Raw genomic sequence first — 20983 nt, 5'->3', positions numbered from 1 at the left:
TAATGTTTTTAACATTTGGAGTCTAGGGAGAAGGAAAAAAAATAACAGCCATGGTTCTCACTCTGTTAAACTCTTGTTTATAAGTATGGCTCATATGCTTATTGTGTGAGGATAGAGTTTGGCTTGTTGGTCATGGCCCTCCTATGGTTCATCAATTATGGCCTGAGCTCACACTGTACAAAAAGCAACAGAACCAGAGGAACCTTACCTTTGAAATATACCCTGGCAAAAGAAATAGACGAAAGACAGAAGATAACTGATATAGAAGACCATGCATTGGTACATGAAATTTCCTGGTTCTGCAACATAAGTGGAACAATTTATCCCTAGGATGCAGAAACTGACAAATCTATAAAACCAGTTTATGCTTACTCTTCTCATAAATCAAAGTTATAGTCACTGTGTATGGTGAAATAATGTAACTAGAAGCGTGCTAGTTTGACGTGAGCTGGCAGATGAAGAAGCAAGACATTTCATCTGAGGGGTAAGAAAAATTAGATGTTTTTGACATGCCCTATCTGAATCACACCTCCCGCTATTTGATCTCAATGGCATCAATAACAGTCTTACAGAAGTCAACACAGACCACTGTGCCCTCCCAAATAGAAAATGACGCATGGTAATAAATGGCCTCCCAAAAAGAAAATTAGAAGAAAAACAGCACTTAGTGTGATATAAATTCTGCCATTATATTAACATTTATAGCTAGCATGACAGTTTAATACAATTGTAGTACAGTACACAAAAGGCTAAATTCAGCATTCCCAGGAAGGAACTCCTTTGACTGGAGAACACATCATGGCATTGGGATTGAATTCACTTATCCCATCTTTGACACATTTCCTTCAACTGAGTGTCTCTGCTGGCTTCAGAGGATCACAGAATTTACAGTAGATAATTAACTTACATGTTGATTTGTACTGACCTGTGGTACTTCCTTGATGGTCTGAGTGAAGAAAGAAGAGACCAAAATGAATTGATCATTAAATAAGATTTTATGTTGTCAAAAATAACTAATTTTAGAAATGTTATACCTGGGTGGTGCAGTTGCATTGAGTAATGTGCAGTGGCCACTGCCACAGAACTGACCTCACTTGAGACTGAACCATGTAACAGCAGAAATAGGACAGCCACATGCAAGGCTGAATATCCAACACACATTCCCAATTAAAATGTTGTTCATCAACAGTTATACTTACACTTCTCTTCATCTCTTTGTAAAAGGAAGTGAAATTTCATAATTATTCATGTGAGTTTAATAAGATCCTATTCTTTATCAGATTTATTTGTGCCTATGTACCTGAGATATGTGCAACATTTTGATTTAACTTGGACTACTACACATAAGCTATAATTCTGCAGCCCCAGCCAGGATCCCTTGAAAGGGATACCAATCAGAGATAGGGCTGCAAGACTGCTGTCTCCTAATTAACCCCATAATTTCAAAAAATGTGATGCTATTACTTTAATACTTTCTGTTTTAAGTGTTAAATTGTAGTGGTGGTGATTTGTTGGTTTCTGATTGACAGTTTCTTCTACCTGTGTAGTTAATCTGTATGTATTGTGGTTAGTAAATGGGCTTGGTTTTTAGTTTGCCATTTGTTAAAGGTGTCTATAATGAAAACTTGGATTTGACAGGCTGCTACATGTCCAGAATTAAATTTGTAATTAACTATGTAAGTGAGCTGTCCAACTATAACATCAAGAGTTATTTCATTCGGTGTTTCAGGAGAGCAACACATGTATGTACAGATTACAATACAGAAGATCATAGTAATAGCTGAGGGTTATCATTAACCCGATTAAAATGTTTAAAGTAATGAAATTACTGTGCTTTTACTGACCTTTTGCTTAAACAGCTTTCCAAATGGACTTTGTGTTGGTGACTTTTCCAGTTTTGCTTTATCGGAGGAATCTGCATCATTTGTCTTGGATATCTTCTGTTCTGCTGCTTTTTGTTCTAATTTGTGGGATTTAGCTGTTGCTTCTTTATGTTCACCATTTACTTCATTCTATCAATAAAACAAAATCTACTCATTTTTCATTATCACACTTGCACATGATTAACCTCAAAATTGAGTTGGCTGATAAAATCAAATTTTCCTTAAGATACTTATAATCAAGAAAACCATTGCCATTCTGCTTCTGTTTTAATTGTATCTGCATCACAGGCTAATATCCATATTCTGCCAATATTTCTATGGGTAATGCTAACTGAACCAGGCATTACCTGCTGTATTGTTAGTCCTGGGCCTGAATTATTCAGTCGGCGGACCGACTCGGCAGGATCAGGTGGCCGTGGAGCCGACCGCCGCCCGCGATCGGTTCTGCACTGCCATTTTACACGGACAGACCAATTAAGGCCCGCCCAGCGTAAGGCGAGAGCTGTAGCTCTCAGCGCTACCTGTGCGGGCCGGGGGAGGAGAGAGAGTCAGGGCCAGCACGAAAGAGTGCTTCAATCTCCCTGTGGCAGCTCTGTGCCTCAGGAGGTTTGAAGCGCTTTTGAAATAAATAAATGTTTGAAAATTTAATTAAACGTTCCCTCATGTGACTGTGTCACATGATGGGACATGTTTTTATATTTCAGAATTTTTTTTTTATTTCAGTGGTAAAAGCTTTAGGAAACCTCATCCCACTCGTGGATGAGGTTCCTAAAAGACGTGAAGGCCGCTTGGCTTTTTACCTGCCCGCCAACCTTAAGGTTGGACGAGCAGCATGAACAATTACATTAGTTAATTCATTAATGGCCTTAAAAGGTCTATCAGTTATTGGCAAGTGTGCAGCCAACTCTGGTGCACATCCGCTGAACAAAACATCGCGAGTGGGCGCAATGACATCGGGACGCACGCCCAACATCATCACGCATCATTTTACGTGCCGACATGTCAGGCCCGCCCCTCATGCCGACTGAAAAATTGAGGCCCTGATAATGAAAACTTTTAAATGGAAATAATTCATTGAAAACTAATGTAAAATGAACTCTATAACAAACTTTTTGCAGAGCCTTAAATTTGTGATTTACATCCTGGGTTATTTAAGATTATATTCTCCCTATCCTTCAAGATCTCCTATTGTACAGACATTTGTTTTGGTCATTGTTCTGTAAATGCTTGGAGTGAATGGCAATACTGCAAAGTGCATAGAAGGCATCAAAGACTCAATTTTATAAAAGCAAAGTAGGTGCAATGTCTGGACATATTGATTTTGATGGCAGAGAACAGGCCCCTGCATATGAATATAGGTAACTTCTAGCGAATGTAAGTGAGCTACATTGTGAGCTTGAATAATAATCTTAAATTGTCTGTTAGTGTAGTTTGTAGCACACTCGGGATTGTTCAGCACATGCTGTCCAATTGCGGAATAATATCCAACGTTAGACATTATGTTCTGAGTTTTGCAAGCACGAGTTGGTTGAATAGTCAGTACTCTGCTTATTGCGAACAGCCGAAGGGACATGCTGCTTGATATGATCCGCTAGTCATTCGGACATACTGCCTACCCACCTGGCATTGCACCGGCACTGAAATTCAATGAATGAATACATGCAGCTGCAGATTCAAAGATGGCAAACGTGTCATCTACATATCAGAATATGGTGATGACACGTTTGCTATATTTGAAACTGCAGGTGCGTGTAAGAATTTCCTTACACTCCTGAATGTGCTCCATCTTGCGCTCTTATTCATCCTTGAAATGCAGTAATCTAACAAGCTCCCTTTCCTCAACGTGCAAGTTGAGAAATATGCTTAAGAGTTCTCTACTACTGTCTACCACAAGCCTACCTTCACAAGTCGATATAAGCTTTGGGATTCCTACTGCTCCACATGCTATAAGATTGGTCTTATTGGTAACCTCATAAATAGGGCCCAAGCCATTTGCCCATCATGCAAGCTTGATGCCAAAATAGGGTGCATCAAAGCTATTCTGTGGGATAATGGCTACCCTGACCAGCACATTGTGTGATACACAGAAAGCATACTCATAAATGGGCCTAAGATCACCACTATCAGATCTGAAAACTGCCCAGTCTATATCATATGACCCTGGAAGGTTAAAGTATTTTGAAACTTTGAGCAATAGGTGAAGCTAGCCATTCAGCATGGAAGTGGTGGCCAACTCTATCAACACTTTTACGGACCTATGCATGATGCAGCATCTGATGCCTGTTGTAGCTTCCATCACAGCACAAGTGCAGCACTCAATGTCCAAGTGCTGCAGTATCTCAGATTGCTTTTATACAAGCCCAGACTGCTTTCATCATGGCTGTGGATCACAGTGTTCAAAGAGCCTTTCAGGGTGTCACAGCAGTTAAGCAACGTGTCCTGCTACAGATTTCCAGGATTATTGAGATGCTGCCTGGGGGGAGCGACAGTGGCTCCATGGAGCATAAACCAACTGTCCTCTTTCAAGAAGAGAGCATTTGCCCTCCCTTCACTGCAACACTGCCAGTGTTCTTGCCATTGCCTGTCAGTCAGCCAGCTGAGACTGCTATCACCCAAGCTGAGATGGTGCAGTGCACAGCTGTGCTTTCTGAAACTACATCCTCCAAAGCCACCTGCAGTCTCCTTTACTGAAAGTTAGCAGCAATCCACCAGCCATGCTGCAACCTCTGGGGTAGCATTACAAAGCAGGACTAGGACAGGTAATGGTACTCAGTAGACAGGCACCAAGGAAATGCAAAAATGTGATTGACTTATGTTTGTAAACAATATGGCATGATTTCATTCATAAATTTGATTTGAAATGTTTAATTTTTGTGACTGTTATTTTTGCATTATGGCCAAACAGATGCTGTGATGGTAAATGACAGAGGGAAGGTAAAGTGTGAGACTGTCTGGCAATATGGAACAGGGGTTGTGCTTCCTGGTACTGCACTTAAGTTAGCTCTCCATGGACAGTATGGGCAGAAGGGAACTGTGCTCGTTGCCCGCTTCCTCTCTTTCTCTTTCTTCTTCCTCCTTTTCTTCATCATGCTTCTGCTCCTTTGCTGCTCACCTAATAACTGGTGACAGATGGTATGTGGTATAACCAAACCACAAAGGGAAGGAGGAAACAATAATAAGAGGTTTACCTTGTCATCTGAGGCCTGCTGTGAGCCAAGCTCTGTCTTGGAAGAAGATTTTGTTGGTGTCACCTATAATGAAAATTACAGATGTTTTTATTATTTCTGTGTAACAACGCCAAAATAGTTGAGTCTAAAGTAGAGATTGAGCAGTTTAGGCCTATATTCGCTAGAGTTTAGAAGAATGAGAGGAGATCTAATTGAGGTATATAAGATGCTAAAGGGGATAGACAAAGTATACGTCAGGCGGATGCTTCCCCTTCTGGGGAATTCTAGAATGAGAGGCCATAGTTTAGGCTAAGAGGTGGTAGATTTAAATCAGAGATGAGGAGGAATTACTTTTCTCAAAGGGTCGTGAATTTGTGGAATTCACTACCTCAGAGTGCAGTGGATGCCAGGACGCTGAATAAATTTAAGGAGGAGATAGACAGATTTTTAATTAGTAATGGGTTGAAAGGTTATGGGGAGAGAGCGGGAAATTGGAGTTGAGGACGAAATGAGATCAGCCATGATTGTATTGAATGGTGGGGCAGGCTTGAGGGGCTGAATTGCCTACTCCTGCTCCTAGTTCTTATGTTCTTAAAGGTGATAAAGACAAGGATCAGGGCTTCAGCACCTGATGGACTGAGGCATGGACTGAGGTTGGTTATAGGGATGAAAGTATGTTATTTTTGTGATGGAGAGAATAAGAGAGTTGGAATCAATAGTGACAGTAAGGAGTTTGTAATGGGGACCAAAAAAAACATTGTTTTCAGCTTCCCAATGTTTAACAGGAGAAATTGCACCTTCAGAACTAGATGTTGGATGAACAGTCTGACAACAGAGAAGCAGTGCATGAATTGAGACAGGCAATAAGTAGAGGTGAGAATTAGTATGCATGCAGAGCTTGATCCCATATCTTTGGATGTTATTGCCAAGGGGCAGTATGAGGAAGGGGAGGGTGGGAGGGAGGGAGGGAAGAAGGTGGGTGGTTCCAAGGATCAATGCATGTAGATTCCAGAGGTAATGTTATGGTTTAAAATAAAGCAATCACAAGAAGTGAGGGGAAAAAAGGAAATATCCCTTAACAGCAAACAGCAACTGAAATTGAAATGTCGTCAACCTAAAACATTAACTCTGTTTATCTTTCCACAGACGCTGTCAGACATGCTGAGGATTTCCAGTATTTTGATTTTTTTTTATCTCAGATCCAGCATCTTCAGTATTTTACATTGGGAACAAAATTCTCTGGATAGCAAAGGCCCAGGAATAGATCTCTAGGTCAGCATACATTCCTCAACTAACAATACCAAGCAGATTCACTGCCTATTAGTTTGTGTGATCTCCCAGTGCACAGATGAGCTACCATGCTTGCCAAAAAACAATTGACTTCAAAAAAATCCTTTGACTGTGAAATTATTCTTCTTTCTTTTTGTCACAAAGGGATTTAATTAAAAAACTAATAGTCTTATTCCATTTACTTTCATGCCTTAGGTAAAGCATCATAATAATATAAAAGCAAAATACTGCAGATGCTGGAAATCTGAAATGAAAACAGAAAATACTGGAAAAACTCCAAGGTCTGGCAGCATCTGTGGAGAGAGAAACAGAGTTAATGTTTCGAGTCTAATATGACTTCATCATCATCACGTGCACTCTGCCTGAAGGTAGGTCCTTGGGTCACAGTCTTCACAATGGCTCTCTATGCCAGTCTTCCCATTTTCCAATAGTTTCCTTCAATTTTCAAGTCATCTAGTATTGATATTCTTTTCCTTCCTATTCCTCTTTTTCCTTGAAATCTTCCCTCCAAAATGTCTCTTACTAGTCCATTTCCTCTTAAGATGTGCTCTCCCCAGTCTCTCTACCTTTTCCTAATTACATTCAACAAATTTCTTCATTTACTCTCCTCAGCATTTCATTTGTTACTTTTTCTGTCCAGCTGACTCTTTCCATTCTCCTCCAAACCCACATTCCAAAGCTATTTAACAGGCTGGGCTCCTCTTTCTGTAAGGTCCAAGTCTCACATTCAGATAAAACACTCCAATTCAACCTCTTTACAAGTTGCTTCAATACTTTATTCAACTTTTTGATTAGCAACTATCTCTGCTTACTAAATATGGCCTTTCCCATCACTATCCTTCTTCTTACTTGTTTGTTGCACCTTCCATCTGCAGATATTCTGCTCCCTAAAAACTTGAATTCTTGCACCAGTTCTGGTTCTTTTACTTCAATAAATATATGAATATTTCTTGATAATTTTGAGATAAACATAACTTTGGTTTTGCCAATGTTCACTTTCATTCCAAAGTTCATTCCTGCTGTTACTCGTCTATTTTATCTACTCATTCTTGTAATCTTTCTTCTGTGCTTGTTTTGTCATCTGCAAATCTAGCTGATGTTTCATTTGCCCCCACGCACCCCTCTTCCCCCACCCACCCCCCCCACCTTAATGCCAGATTCCACGTTTTCAAACATTTCTTTGATCAATGCTTCTTTATAGAGATTGAAGAGGACTGGTGATGCACTCTTGTTGTACTCCTCTTTCAATTACACATGGTTACATATGGTTCTGACTTCCCATTGGCTACTCTCACTGTTGCTGTTTGTCCCATATACAGATTTCTTAACAGTCATCTAACTCTCCAGTCTACTCCAATGTCTTTCAGCACCGTCAAGGGATTAATCTAGTAAACACATTCAAATGCTTTTTCAAAATCTACAAAACATATACTTCCTGTCCAAACTCTAAACTGTGTTCACTCAACAATCTTATAATGCTGATTGCTTGATTGTCCCTCTTCCTCCCGGGAATCCAAACTGGTCATCTTCAATTTAATTCTGTGCTTTCCCAGACACTATCAGTTACAATTTTCAACATAACCTTTAATGCTTGGGCAATGTGACGAATTGTACTAAGGAAAAGCAGAAAAAGTACAATTCACATAGTTTCAGTTACAACATCTTATGGACAAGATTACTGAATGCTTTTTGGTATTAATTTACAAATTTAATCCATGAATACTTTGAAAATAATACAGAAACATACATATATAGAAACATACAAAATTTCTGGCACAAAAGGAGACCATTCGGGCCATTGTGTCTGTACCACCCAAAAAAAGTGCTATAATGGGGACACAGTGATGTCATGGTAATGTCATTAGACTAGTAATCTAGAGGCTCAGGCTATTGCACTGGGGACATGGGTTCCATTCCCATCATGGCTGCTGGTGGAATTTAAATTCTGTGAACAAACCTGGAAATGAAACATTAGTCTCAGCAATGGTGACAATGAAACTATTAATTGTCATAAAAACCCATCTGGTTCACTAATATCCTTTAGGGAAGGAAATCTGCTCTCCTTACCTGGTCTGGCCCACCTATGACTCCAGACCCACAGCAATGTCACTGATTCTCAACTGACCTCTGAAATGGCCTAGCAAGCTATTCAGTTCAAGGGCAATTAGGGATGGGCAACAAATGCTGGCCTTTCCAGTGATGCCCACATCCCATGAAAGAATAAAATTAATCTAATCCCATTTTCCAGCTCTTGGTCCATCACCCTGTAGGCCAAAGCACTCCAAGTGCATACCAAAGGATTATTTTTAAAATGTGATGAGGGTTTTTGCCCCTACCAAAAAAATTCTCCTTAATTCCCTTCTACCAATTACTATAAATCTATGCTCCCTAGTTATTGACTTCTCTGTTAATGGAAATATGTCCTTCCTTTCCATTCATAGACCCATTGTAATTTTATGCACCTCCATTAAATCATCCCTCAGCCTCCCTCTGCCTCAAAGGAAACAAGTCCACCTGATTTAATCTTTCCTCGTATCTAACATTCTCTATTTCTGGCAACATCCTGGCAAATCTCCTCAGTATCCTCGCAAGTGTTAAATGTTTAAATTTAAATGTCTACCTTTAAAAAAATAGCACCAGAAGAGAATTGACCTTGCATTGAAATTTGTGTAAATCAGGCCTTGGATTCCTGAAATGAACTTATGTTCCTTGTACATCTGCAGGATGTCCTTGACCACAGGACTTAAAAATCAAGGCTCAAAAGAACAAGCTATGATTGCTTACAAGTGTTTTGAAGAAATTCATGACCGAATTATCGTCTGCAGGTGTATCTGCTTTATTTTCCTTCTCGGGCTCCTTGAAGTTCTCAGGTGATTTTGATGCTGAATTTTGAGATACTTTGTCACCATATGACAATGTTGTATGATCCCTGCTGCTGTCACCAGTTTCCTGCAATACACAGTTGTCAGTACATATGCATTGTACAGTACATATTCACATATTTACGATATACTAGTGAGCCTCCTGAACTGTAGCTTGCAATGAGTCAGAAGATTTGCTGTGTTATAACGAGGTGGATGTTTATTCCACATAGAGGATAAATCAGGGCCATTGGCTAAGGGTTACTAAATCAAGTTTGTTTTTTATTAGAATGCTAGATGTTTACTGATACTTTGGGAATTGAATTTCACAAATCTTTTGGTTTTACTGTGAATACAAAAGTTGCCTTGATATATAAATAATTATTTTTATCTTGCATGATTTTTGAAGTTGCAAATATGTAGCGAGATGGTGTACAAGATGCAACCAAGTGGAGGTGGATATCTAATCACTGGTAATACTGGGAAGGAAAAGGGTGTTTAGATAAATTCATTTGGAAGTAATCTTGCATGCCAACAGCAATACAGACAGAGTTGGACGTTATGTAGGAAAAATTTGTTTGCGTAGCACTGCTTTGCATACTACATAGATTGACCAGGGGCAAATTACTTACACAACCACTGTATATTTCTCCATTGATATCATTGAGGAAACCTGGATGGACTGTTCAGGAAGGGGCCCACACAGCGGTCTGCCCCCAGGAATCTACAAAAAAAAGCACTCTATGCAAACAATTTTGTGTCCCTATAGCTCTGGGGGATGGTCCTAGGCTTCACTGGGTATGTATGGTCTTGGAGCTTGACAGCACTGTTGAGGGGCTGCAGGAATCTGGTAGTATTATTTTGGAATTGCTGTGGAGGGAGGAGCTGGGATTTGGCCAAACAAGCGGATGAGTCATGTTTGGCTCACTAATGATTCCTGGCTTCAGCAGTGAAAGGAGGGTGAGGGCATGGGTCTGATTCCACAGACTGAGGGGAATAGCATGTGTGTGAGCAACGGTTGTGATTTTGCAAGGGGCCTCTGTAAACAATGACTATGCAGGTTTTGTGATTATCTCCTGGATGTTTTCCTATGTCTCTTTTTCACACATACAAACACAGCGGTGAGAAAATCAAGCTAATTGCTATCAAGAAAATAAAACATCAGTAGCAGTTAAAGCTTTTCAAATTCTACTTTGTTTTTTATTTGAACTAAAGAAAGAGATTGAGGCAGATTTGCAATCTCCCCTCCCTGTTGGACAGGAAATGATAGCATGATAAAACTGGAACGACAGCACTTAGTCAACATCTGTGCCACCATGAACAAATACAAAAATATCTGGAAAAACTCAGCAGGTCTGACAGCATCTGCGCAGACGGATACAGTTGATGTTTCGAGTCTGTATGACCCTTCATTGAAACTAAGACATATAGAAAAGAGATGAAATATAAGCTAGTAGAAGGGGGTGGGACAGGAGAGCTCGATAGGGGGTCAGTGATAGGTGGAGGCCAAGAAGAGACTGCCAAAGATGTCATAGACAAAAGGACAAAGGGGTGTTGACGGTGGTGATATTATCTAAAAGATGTGCTAATGGGGACATTAAGGGAAGCAAGCTAGTGGCAGATGGCCCCAGTGCGGGTGGGGTGTGGGGAACAGATCAAAATGGGCTAAAAGGTGGAGATGACATAACAGATCAAAATAAATTTAAAAATAGGAGGGAAGAGAAAAAATTAGTTGTAAAAAAAACAAAAAAAAGTTTTTAAATTATAAATTATTGTAAAAAGGGGGATCGGAAAGGGGGTGGGGATGGAGGAGAGAGTTCATGATCTGAAATTATTGAACTCAATATTAAGTCCGGAAGGCTGTACAGTGCCTAGTCGGAAGATGAGGTGCTGTTCCTCCAGTTTGCGTTGGAACAATGCAACAGGCCAAGAACGGACATATGGGCATGAGAGCAGGGTGACGTGTTGAAGTGGCAAGCGACAGGGAGGTCTGGGTCATGCTTGTGGACAGACCAAAGGTGTTCTACAAAGCAGTCACCCATTCTGCGTTTGGTCTCTCCAATGTAGAGGAGACCGCATTGGGAGCAGCAAATGCAGTATAATAAAATTGAAGGAAGTGCAAGTGGAGTGCTACTTCATTTGAAAGGGGTGTTTGGGTCCTTGGATGGTGAAGAGTGGAGGAGTAAAGAGGCAGGTGTTACACCTTCTGCGGTTGCATGGGAAGGTGCCATGAGAGGGGGTTGAGGTGTAGGGGGTGATGGAGGAGTGGACTGGGGTGTCCTGGAGGGAACGATTCTTGAGGAAAGCCGCTGGGGGGGTGAAGGGAAGATGTGTTTGGCAGTGGCATCATGCTGGAGTTGGTGGAAATGGTGGAGGATGATCCTTTGAACGCGGAGGCTGGTGGGGTAATATGTGAGGACAAGGGGGTCCCTATCATGGTTCTGGGAGGGAGAAGAAGATGTGAGGGCGGGAGATGGGCCGGACACAGTTGAGGGCCCTATCAACCACAGTAGGTGGTTAAGGAAGAAGTAAGAAATGTCAGAGGAACAGTTTTTGAACATGGCATCATCAGAACAGGTGCGACGGAGGCAAAGGAACTGAGAGAATGCGATGGAGTCATTACAGGAAGCGGGGTGTGAGGAGCTGTAGATGAGGTAGCTGTGGGAATCAGTAGGCTTGTAATGAATAATGGTGGACAGTCTATCACCAGAAATTGGTGATTCCTGAGAGGTCGAGGAAGGGAAGGGAAGTGGACCATGTGAAAATGATGGAGGGGTGGAAATTGGAAGCAAAATTAATAAATTTGTTCCAAATCCAGACGAGAGCATGAAGCGGCACCGAAGCAATCATCGATGTACCAGAGAAAGAGTTGTGGGAGGGGGCTTGAATAGGACTGGAACAAGGAGTGTTCCACATACCCCATAAAGAGACAGGCATAGCTGGGGCCCATGCGGGTACCCATAAGTCTCCGACTTACCCCACATGAATTCCAACTTAAGTTCCACCCCTCATGTTTCGAACCCACCCAGGATTACAGGTATCTCCGCGACATACAACGCTCCTCGGACTGCTGTTCTCGTCACATCCTGAGATCCACACTCAGTGCCATGCGCTGCCATATGAACACACTCGACCTCTCCCTCCAGCAGCACCGACGCACCCTATTTCTAAGCTGTCCTTGCCCCCCCGTTTCATTTTATTCTTCATCTCATCCGACACCTCAACAAGAAACTTTTAGGTGCAAAGGAACGCAAGCTCCAACAACTCATCAACACCAATGCCCACCCAGGACCCTCCACCCCTGCCCGTCCCTCTGTCCCCATCCCATCTTCCAACCAGCCCCAGCCGTGTATTCACCATACCTTCTGACCTTCCCCTCTCTGATGCTGAACGTTCAGTGCTCAGCAAAGGACTCAGTTTCATACCCTTACACCCTCATCTCAATGAATTTCAGGCTCGGCATGATGCTGAACTCTTCTTCCACCACTTTCGTCTCCACGCTCACTTCTTTGGGCAGGAGTCCTCTCCTCGTTCAATGGATCCTTTTACCTGCCTCCAATATTCTCCCTCCACCTGGACCCCTCCCTCTGGATTCTTACCTTCTCTTGATCTTTTCATTGAGAACTGTCGGCGTGACATCAGTTGTCTCAATTTCTCTGCTCCTCTCACCCACTCTAACCTGTCTCTTTCTGAACTTGCCGCACTCCGTTCTCTCAGTTCCAACCCTGACTTTGTCATCAAGTGCACTGACAAGGGTGATGCTGTTGTTGTCTGGCGCACTGACCTCTACCTCGTAGAGGCTGAGCGTCAACTCGCTGACACTTCCTCCTACCTCCCCCTGGACCATGACCCCACCACTGAACATCAAGCCATTGTTTCCAGGACTGTCAGTGACTTCATATGCTCTGGAGATCTTCCCTCCACAGCTTCCAACCTCATGGTCTCCAAACCTCGAACTGCCCGCTTCTACCTCCTACCCAAAATCCACAAACAGGACTATCCCAGCAGACTGATTGTGTCAGCCTGTTCCTGTCCCACGGAACTCATTTCTTGCTATCTTGACTCCATTCTCTCTCCCCTTGTCCAGTCTCTTCCCACCTACATCCGCGATTCCTCTCATGCCCTACATCATATCAACAATTTCGAGTTCCCTGGCCCCAACTGCCTCCTCTTCACCATGGATGTCCAAACCCTCTACGCCTCCATCCCCCACCGGAGAGCACTCAGGGATGGTCTGAGGGCTCTCCGATTCTTCCTCGAACAGAGGCCCGAAAGATCCCCATCCACCACCACTCTCCTCCATCTGGCTGAACTTGTTCTCTCACTGAACAATTTCTCCTTAAACTCATCTCACTTTCTCCAAATAAAAGGTACGGCTATGGGTACCCGCATGGGCCCCAATTATGCCTGTCTCTTTATGGGGTATGTGGAACATTCCTTGTTCCAGTCCTACTCAAGCCCCCTCCCACAACTCTTTCTCCGGTACATCGATGACTGCTTCGGTGCTGCTTCATGCTCTCGCCTGGATCTGGAAAAATTGATTAACTTTGCTTCCAATTTCCACCCCTCCATCATTTTCACGTGGTCCATCACTGACACTTCCCTTCCCTTCCTTGACCTCTCAGTCTCAATTACTGGTGATAGACTGTCCATCAATATTCATTACAAGCCTACCAACTCCCACAGCTATCTCGACTACAGCTCCTCACACCCCGTTTCCTGTAAGGACTCCATCCCATTCTCTCAGTTCCTTCGCCTCCGTCACATCTGTTCTGATGGTGGCACTTTTAAAAACAGTTCCTCTGACATGTCTTCCTTCTTCCTTAACTGAGGTTTTCCACCCACGGTGGTTGACAGTGCCCTCAACCGTGTCTGGCCCATCTCCTGCACATCCGCCCTCACACCTTCCTCTCTCTCCCAGAACCATGATAGGGTCCCCCTTGTCCTCACTTATCACCCCACCAGCCTCCGCATTCAAAGGATCATCCTCCGCCATTTCCGCCAACTCCAGCATGATGACACCACCAAACACATCTTCCCTTCAACCTCCCGGCGGCATTCCATAGGGATTGTTCCCTCAGTGATACCCAGGTCCAATCCTCCATCACCCCCTACACCTCAGCCCCCCTCCCACGGCACCTTTCCATGCATCCGCAGAAGGTGCAACACCTGCCCCTTTACTTCCCCACTCTTCACCATCCAAGGACCCAAACATCCCTTTCAAATGAAGCAGCACTCTACTTGCACTTCCTTCAATTTAGTCTACTGCATTCGCTGCTCCCAATGCGGTCTCCTTTACATTGGAGAGACCAAACACACAGTGGTTGACTGCTTTGCAGAACACCTTTGGTCTGTCCACGAGCATGACCCAGACCTCCCTGTCGCTTGCCACTTCAACACGTCACCCTGCTCTCATGCCCATATGTCCATCCTTGGCCTGCTGCATTGTTCCAGTGAAGCTCAACGCAAACTGGAGGAACAGCACCTCATCTTCCGATTAGGCACTCTACAGCCTCCCGGACTTAATATTGAGTTCAATAATTTCAGATCATGAACTCTCTCCTCCATCCCCACCCCCTTTCTGATCCCCCTTTTTACAATAATTTATAATTTAAAAACTTTTTTTTGTTTTTTTTACAACGAATTTTTTCTCTTCCCTCCTATTTTTAAATTTATTTTGATCTGTTATGTCATCTCCACCTTTTAGCCCATTTTGATCTGTTCCCCACACCCCACCCGCACTAGGGCCATCTGCCACTAGCTTGCTTCCCTTAATATCCCCATTAGCACATCTTTTAGATAATATCACCACCGTCAACACCCCTTTGTCCTTTTGTCTATGACATCTTTGGCAGTCTCTTCTTGGCCTCCACCTATCACTGGCCCCCTATCGAGCTCTCCTGTCCCACCCCCTTCTACTGGCTTATATTTCATCTCATTTCTATATGTCTTAGTTCCGATGAAGGACCATATGGACTCGAAAGATCAACTGTATCCCTCTCCACAGATGCTGTCAGACCTGCTGAGTTTTTCCAGGTATTTTTGTTTTTGTTCCAGATTTCCAGCATCTGCAGTTTTTTGCTTTTATCTGTGTCACCATGAGTTTGGTGAGTGCCTTGAAATGGGCTGCCCAGGGTCACTCCAGGAATAGCCAGGAGCCTCGTTAGCCCGTGAAAATTGGGGGCATAAGAAATACCAATAGATGAAGTGTGTGCTATGCATTGTCTGAGCATTGGTACCTTCTTGTTCAGCTGGCCTAACCTTAACAGAACTGCTACAGGCCACTCAAAAGTGAGTCCGAGTTTTGAAATCGTTTTGCGGTGTCAGGAGGAACATTGGTGTCCCTAAAAAAATCCATTCATTACAGCGCATAACTGCCTCTCAATCGCCTTTCGCCCCTTAACTTACCTGGGCCAGCTGGGATTTACAGAGGAATCCATAAGACCATAAGACATAGGAACAGAAGTAGGCCATTTGGCCCATTGAGTCTGCTCTGCCATTCAATGAGATCACGGCTGATCTGATAATCCTCAACTCCCCCTCCTTCCCTAATTGGAAAGTGGCTTTGGATGTGTGAGCAGCGTGCTTATGAAATTCAAATAAGGCTAAACTATAACAACGGTCGGGGCTTCTAATTGCATTGCCAACATCACTGATAGAAACAGTCACTTCAAATCGCTGAATACACTTCATTGTCTGCGGCCCCAGTTTTGACAAAAACCAAGCTGAGGAGGTGCAGTAAAAATGAGGGGAAGAATGCACTCTCTCCAGTCATAGTAACTTCCCATCCAGTTTAAACTGCAACCTATCCTTTTGGGGGGAGCGGAACAATGGACCCTAGTTGGGCCCATTTGTAAATTGAGGTAAGGATTACGTTATTGGGGCCTGATCTATTTTTATAGCTGAGGGCTTGAGTAGGGGAACAGTAATGGACTCGCCATTAGGCCAAACCGGTTTGATATGGATTGGGCCAGAATTGGTCCAGGAGATAAGTTCCAAATTTTTTTTAGATTTCCTTTGGATTGGAGGAGGCAGGGCCTTCCTTTCCCTGGATTCCCTTTCCACCCCTTCACCCATGGATATTGCATTGGGGGCATTAGAGTGAAGCCCAATGCTATCCTCATCTAACATCCACTGATGTGCATGATTCAACAGCACTCCAATAGTTGCTTCAGTTAAAATTAATTAAGATGGCAGAAGCAGCAGATTGAACCTGAGATTCTTTAGGTATTCGAATATCTGCAACACATTAGGCTGTATAGTTATCGATTTGACAACTGGAAAGGTAACTTCAATCCACTTAATACAAACATTTACATATTTTGAAATTATGTGAAAGGCTAAACTATAATTTATGATCTTGCAACTGGACTTTACATGCCAGAACTGAGCAGATGACACTTAATAAATTATTAACAAGAAACGTTTCGGAACTCATCTAAAGTCAGGTGAATGCAAATAATATGCAAAATGTTTCTGACTAACAGGAACAATGTTTGTTTCTTTGCTCCATGCAAATGATAAAAGTTATCAAACTATGACTGTCTCAGTGAGATCCAATGAGAGACACATGGGGGGGCGATTTTCAACTGTTGGCCGCATGCTTCTTGCCTGAAAAATGAGCAGTTGGCAGCTGAACATCAAAGTGAAGGGGCACATGGGCCTGTTAATGCAGGAGCAGCATAAACACCTTAAACATGCAAACCAAAGTCACAGAATCACAGAATCACACAGTGCAGAAAGGCCCTTCAGCTCATCGAGTCTGCACCGACATGTGAGAAACACCTGACCTACCAACCTAATCCCATTTACCAGCACTTGGCCCATAGCCGTGAATGTTATGATGTGCCAAGTGCTCATCAAGGTACTTTTTAAAGGATGTGAGGCAACCCACCTCCAACACCCTCCCAGGCAGGCATTCCAGACCATCACCACCCTCTGGGTAAAAAAGTTTTTCCTTACATCCCTCCTAAACCTCCTGCCCCTCACCTTGAACTTATGTCCCCTTATGACTGACCCTTCAACTAAGGGGAACAGTTGTTCCCTATCCACCTTGCCCATGCCCCTCATAATCTTGTACACCTCGATCAAGTCACCCCTCAGTCTTCTCTGTTCCAACGAAAACAACCCAAGTCTATCCAACCTCTCTTCATAACTTAAATGTTTCATCCCAGGCAACATCCTGGTGAATCTCCTCTGCACCCTCTCCAGTGCAATCACATCCTTCCTATAATGTGGTGACCAGAACTGCACACAATACTCCAGCTGTGGCCTCACCAAGATTCTATACAACTCCAACATGACCTCCCTACTTTTGTAATCTATGCCTCGATTGATAAAGGCAAGTGTTCCATATGCCTTTTTCACCACCCCACTAACATGCCCCTCCGCCTTCAGGGTTCTATGGACACACATGCCAAGGTCCCTTTGATCCTCAGAACTTCTTCATGTCATGCCGTTCATTGAATACTTCCTTGTCAAATTACTCCTTCCAAAGTGTATCATCTCACACTTTTCAGGGTTAAATTCCATCTGCCACTTAGCTGCCCATTTGACCATCGCATCTATATCTTCCTGTAGCCCAAGACACTCAACCTCATTGCTAACCACCCTGCCAATCTTTGTGTCATCCGCAAATTTACTAATCCTAGCCCCCACATAGTCATCTATGTTGTTTATATAAATGACGAATAATAAGCACAGATCCCTGCAGTTCGCCACTGGAAACTGGCTTCCAGTCACTAAAGCAGCCTACTGTCATTACCCTCCATCTCCTACAACTAAGCCAATTTTGAATCCATCTTATCAAATTATTCTGTATGTGCATTTGCCTTCCTTATAAGTCTCTGTGTGGGACCTTGTCAAAGGCTTTGCTGAAAACCATATGAACTACATCAACTGCACTAACCTCATCTACACACTTGGTCACCTCCTAAAAAAATTCAATCAAATTTGTTAGGCCTGACCTCCCTCTGACAAAGCCATGCTGACTATCCCTGATTAAACCTTGCCTCTCCAAGTGGAGGTAGATTCTCTCCTTCAGAATTTTCTCCAATAGTTTCCCTACCACTGATGTAAGACTCACTGGTCTGCAGTTCCCTGGCTTATCTCTACAACCCTTCTACATCCTAAGATGGTCACAAGGCTCCATTTACAATTTTCTTGTACAAATATGTGAGGCATGCGTTCAGCATACTCTATCCCTTTGAAGCAGGTGGTAAGTAGCCTAACCAGCATTCCTTGAAAACTCAACTGATCAAGAGGAAGCCCAGAATTTCTGGAGGGAGAATTGTTGTGCAGCCAGGGAAGCAAGAATGTTCCATCTGGTTCCACAAATATACTGGGGCCCACTGCCAGCTTAAGCATGCTTAATGCTCTCAGATTGGATCTTCCCAAGCTGCCAATGACTCAGCATGGAACCTGGTCGATTGCCTACACTCCCACAACTGTCAAACTGGGCAGTGGGGCACCTTTAACTTGCCAGCGGCATTCAATTGATGCAAAAAAGAGAATGAAAATAGTTTGGGATTCCTGGCAGCAGCTTTGGGCAGACAGCAGACTTATTCCATCAACTTTGATTCCCATTGAACTGGAGTTCAAAAGATCCCATGGATATAACATTTGACTCTGTAGCACCACTGGTGCAGGTATGACAGAGGCCCAAAACTTTAAAGATGCCAGCCGGAATACTCCCCGCAACCTCTACGTGATATGCCCGGACTGTTTGGTGCTAACATGTTTCCAAATTCAAGGTAGTCTGCTGCTCCATCTACAACATGAGGGCACATCTCTTCCCAACATACATTCGGAAGCTGCAAAGAGGAAGATTAGGAAGGGAGGCGATATCTAGAGCCTCTTTGCTCTGGGCAAGCTGTCCATGAACAGATACTCAGGCCCAGTTGCTCTACAATTTGCCACCTTTGAATCTATTTCCTGCATACCATCACAGTGTCCTCTGGCCAAAAATTATTAAATAACATCTAATCACAAAAAATGGATGGCATGCCCTCCGCTCCTCAAGAATCAACAACACTGGTGTGGAGCCGATGTGTTCCACACCGACCTGCCCTGCAGCCGTAGAGTGCTGCAGGATGGAATAACGACGGCCGAGTGGGACTTCTGTCCATCACTGGGGAGGAAGTCCTGCCTTCTGGAGCTGCAGGCCAATCCAGGAAGGCATCAGTAGCTGCTGCCAGGAATGCAGGAGAAGAAGATGACTATCAAGGCCCATTGATCCCCAGAGCTGTTGAGTCTGGGGCCTTTGGCCAAAAGGGTTTGGGTAGGTTAGGGAGAGGAGTTGGGGCGGGGAGGGGGGTGGAGATGGAGGGGCAGTTTTAAGTTAGGTAGTGGGTAGGAAATTTGACCTAAAGGTGGGGGGGGGGCTGACCTGCAATCAGCAAAGGGCAGCCCCTGAAGAGCGACCCTCATCGCTCGCTTCGTTTTGATGCATTGGGCGCAATGGTCCATGCCTGCTGGTGCGGCTGTGCTCAGTGGCATGAGCGGAAGGTACGGCGAGAAATCCAAAAATTGGGTTCACGGAGTCATGAAAGCAGTTTGTGATCATCTGCTCACCCTGTCGATGGTGGGCTGCATTTCCCACCACTGGACGCCGGGAACCTCATTGTAATTCATCTGCATATCACTGTCAGGCCAGCCCACCAGACTCATTCCCCTGCCCGCTGGATCGTCTATTCACATCAGCGTGATTGCACGCTGGTGCAGGACACATCTTGACAAGTGTGATGTGCAGGAGTCAGGACTTACTGCCAGGGTGTTGCTCACATTGCGGACATCTGAGGAGCAGAAGATGCTGGAGCCCGACAGCAACACTGGAGGAATATTCATGGCATGCTGGGTGGATTCTCAAGGCTCTGTGGCAATGCATCCCACGGAAGTTGGAAAGCCCCCATTGAGGGTTTACTCATGGGTGCAGAGGAAGGTCCGGCTGTGTTTCGGAGAGGAAGATGTATTGGGGGATGGGAGAGGCGGTCTAGGATCATCTGGGAGAGGAGGAGGTGTCAGGATGGGGTGAGGTTGGGAGAGGGGGAATGAAGGTGTCAGGGTGGGGTGAGGTTGGGAGGGGCCAGTTAGCCTAGCATCTGTCATAGGGAAAATGTTAGAAATGATTATTAAAGATGTTATAGCAGGACACTTAGAAAAATTCATGGCAATCAGGCAAAGTCAGCAGAGTTTTGTAAAAGGGAAATCACTTTTGACTAATTTTTAAAAAGAATTCATTCATGGGATATGAGCTTCGCTAGCTGGGCCAGCATTTCTTGCCCATCCCTAGTTTCCCTTGAGGTGGTGGTGGTGAGCTGCCTTCTTGAACAGCTGCAGTCCATGTGGTGTAGGTACACCCACAGTGCTGTTAGGAAGGGTGTTCCAGGGTTTTGACCCAGCGACAGTGAAGGAACAGCGATATATTTCCAAGTCAGGATGGTGAGTGACTTGGAGGGGAACTTCCAGGTGGTGATGTTCCCATTTATCTGCTGCCCTTCTCCATCTAGATGATAGTGGTCCTGGGTTTGGAAGGTGCTGTCGAAGGTGAATTCCTGCAACGCATCTTGTAGATGGTATACACTGCTGCTCCTGTGCATTGATGGTGGAGGGAGTGAATGTTTGCCGATGTGGTGCCAATCAAGCGGGCTGCTTTGTCCTGGACGGTGTCAAGCTTCTTGAGTGTTATGGGAGCTGCACTCATCCAGGCAAGCGGAGAGTATTTCATCACAGCCCTGACTTGTGCCTTGTAGATGATGGACAGGCTTTGGGGAGTCAGGAGGTG

The 20983-nt window shown here is 43.9% G+C and overlaps 1 protein-coding gene across 5 annotated transcripts in view; it reads right to left on the bottom strand.

The window, feature by feature from the left end:
- Positions 1-20983, bottom strand: part of bcas1 (brain enriched myelin associated protein 1) — a 160412-nt gene that overhangs the window by 33296 nt on the left and 106133 nt on the right. For 4 of the 5 annotated variants that reach the window (XM_041205118.1, XM_041205115.1, XM_041205113.1 and 1 more), the window contains exons 5-8: positions 9125-9289; positions 5072-5134; positions 1845-2012; positions 926-946 (exon numbers count right to left, since the gene is read on the bottom strand). In XM_041205118.1, the coding sequence (XP_041061052.1) occupies positions 926-946; positions 1845-2012; positions 5072-5134; positions 9125-9289 (417 nt within the window). The remainder of the gene's footprint in view (positions 1-925; positions 947-1844; positions 2013-5071; positions 5135-9124; positions 9290-20983) is intronic. The other variant, XM_041205116.1, reaches the window with a different exon arrangement.

This window comes from Carcharodon carcharias, chromosome 14 (genome assembly GCF_017639515.1).
Source record: "Carcharodon carcharias isolate sCarCar2 chromosome 14, sCarCar2.pri, whole genome shotgun sequence".
NCBI classification, from domain to species: domain Eukaryota; kingdom Metazoa; phylum Chordata; class Chondrichthyes; order Lamniformes; family Lamnidae; genus Carcharodon; species Carcharodon carcharias.
The sequence above is the reverse complement of the archived record's forward strand: the minus strand, read 5'-3'. Positions and strand labels throughout refer to the sequence as shown.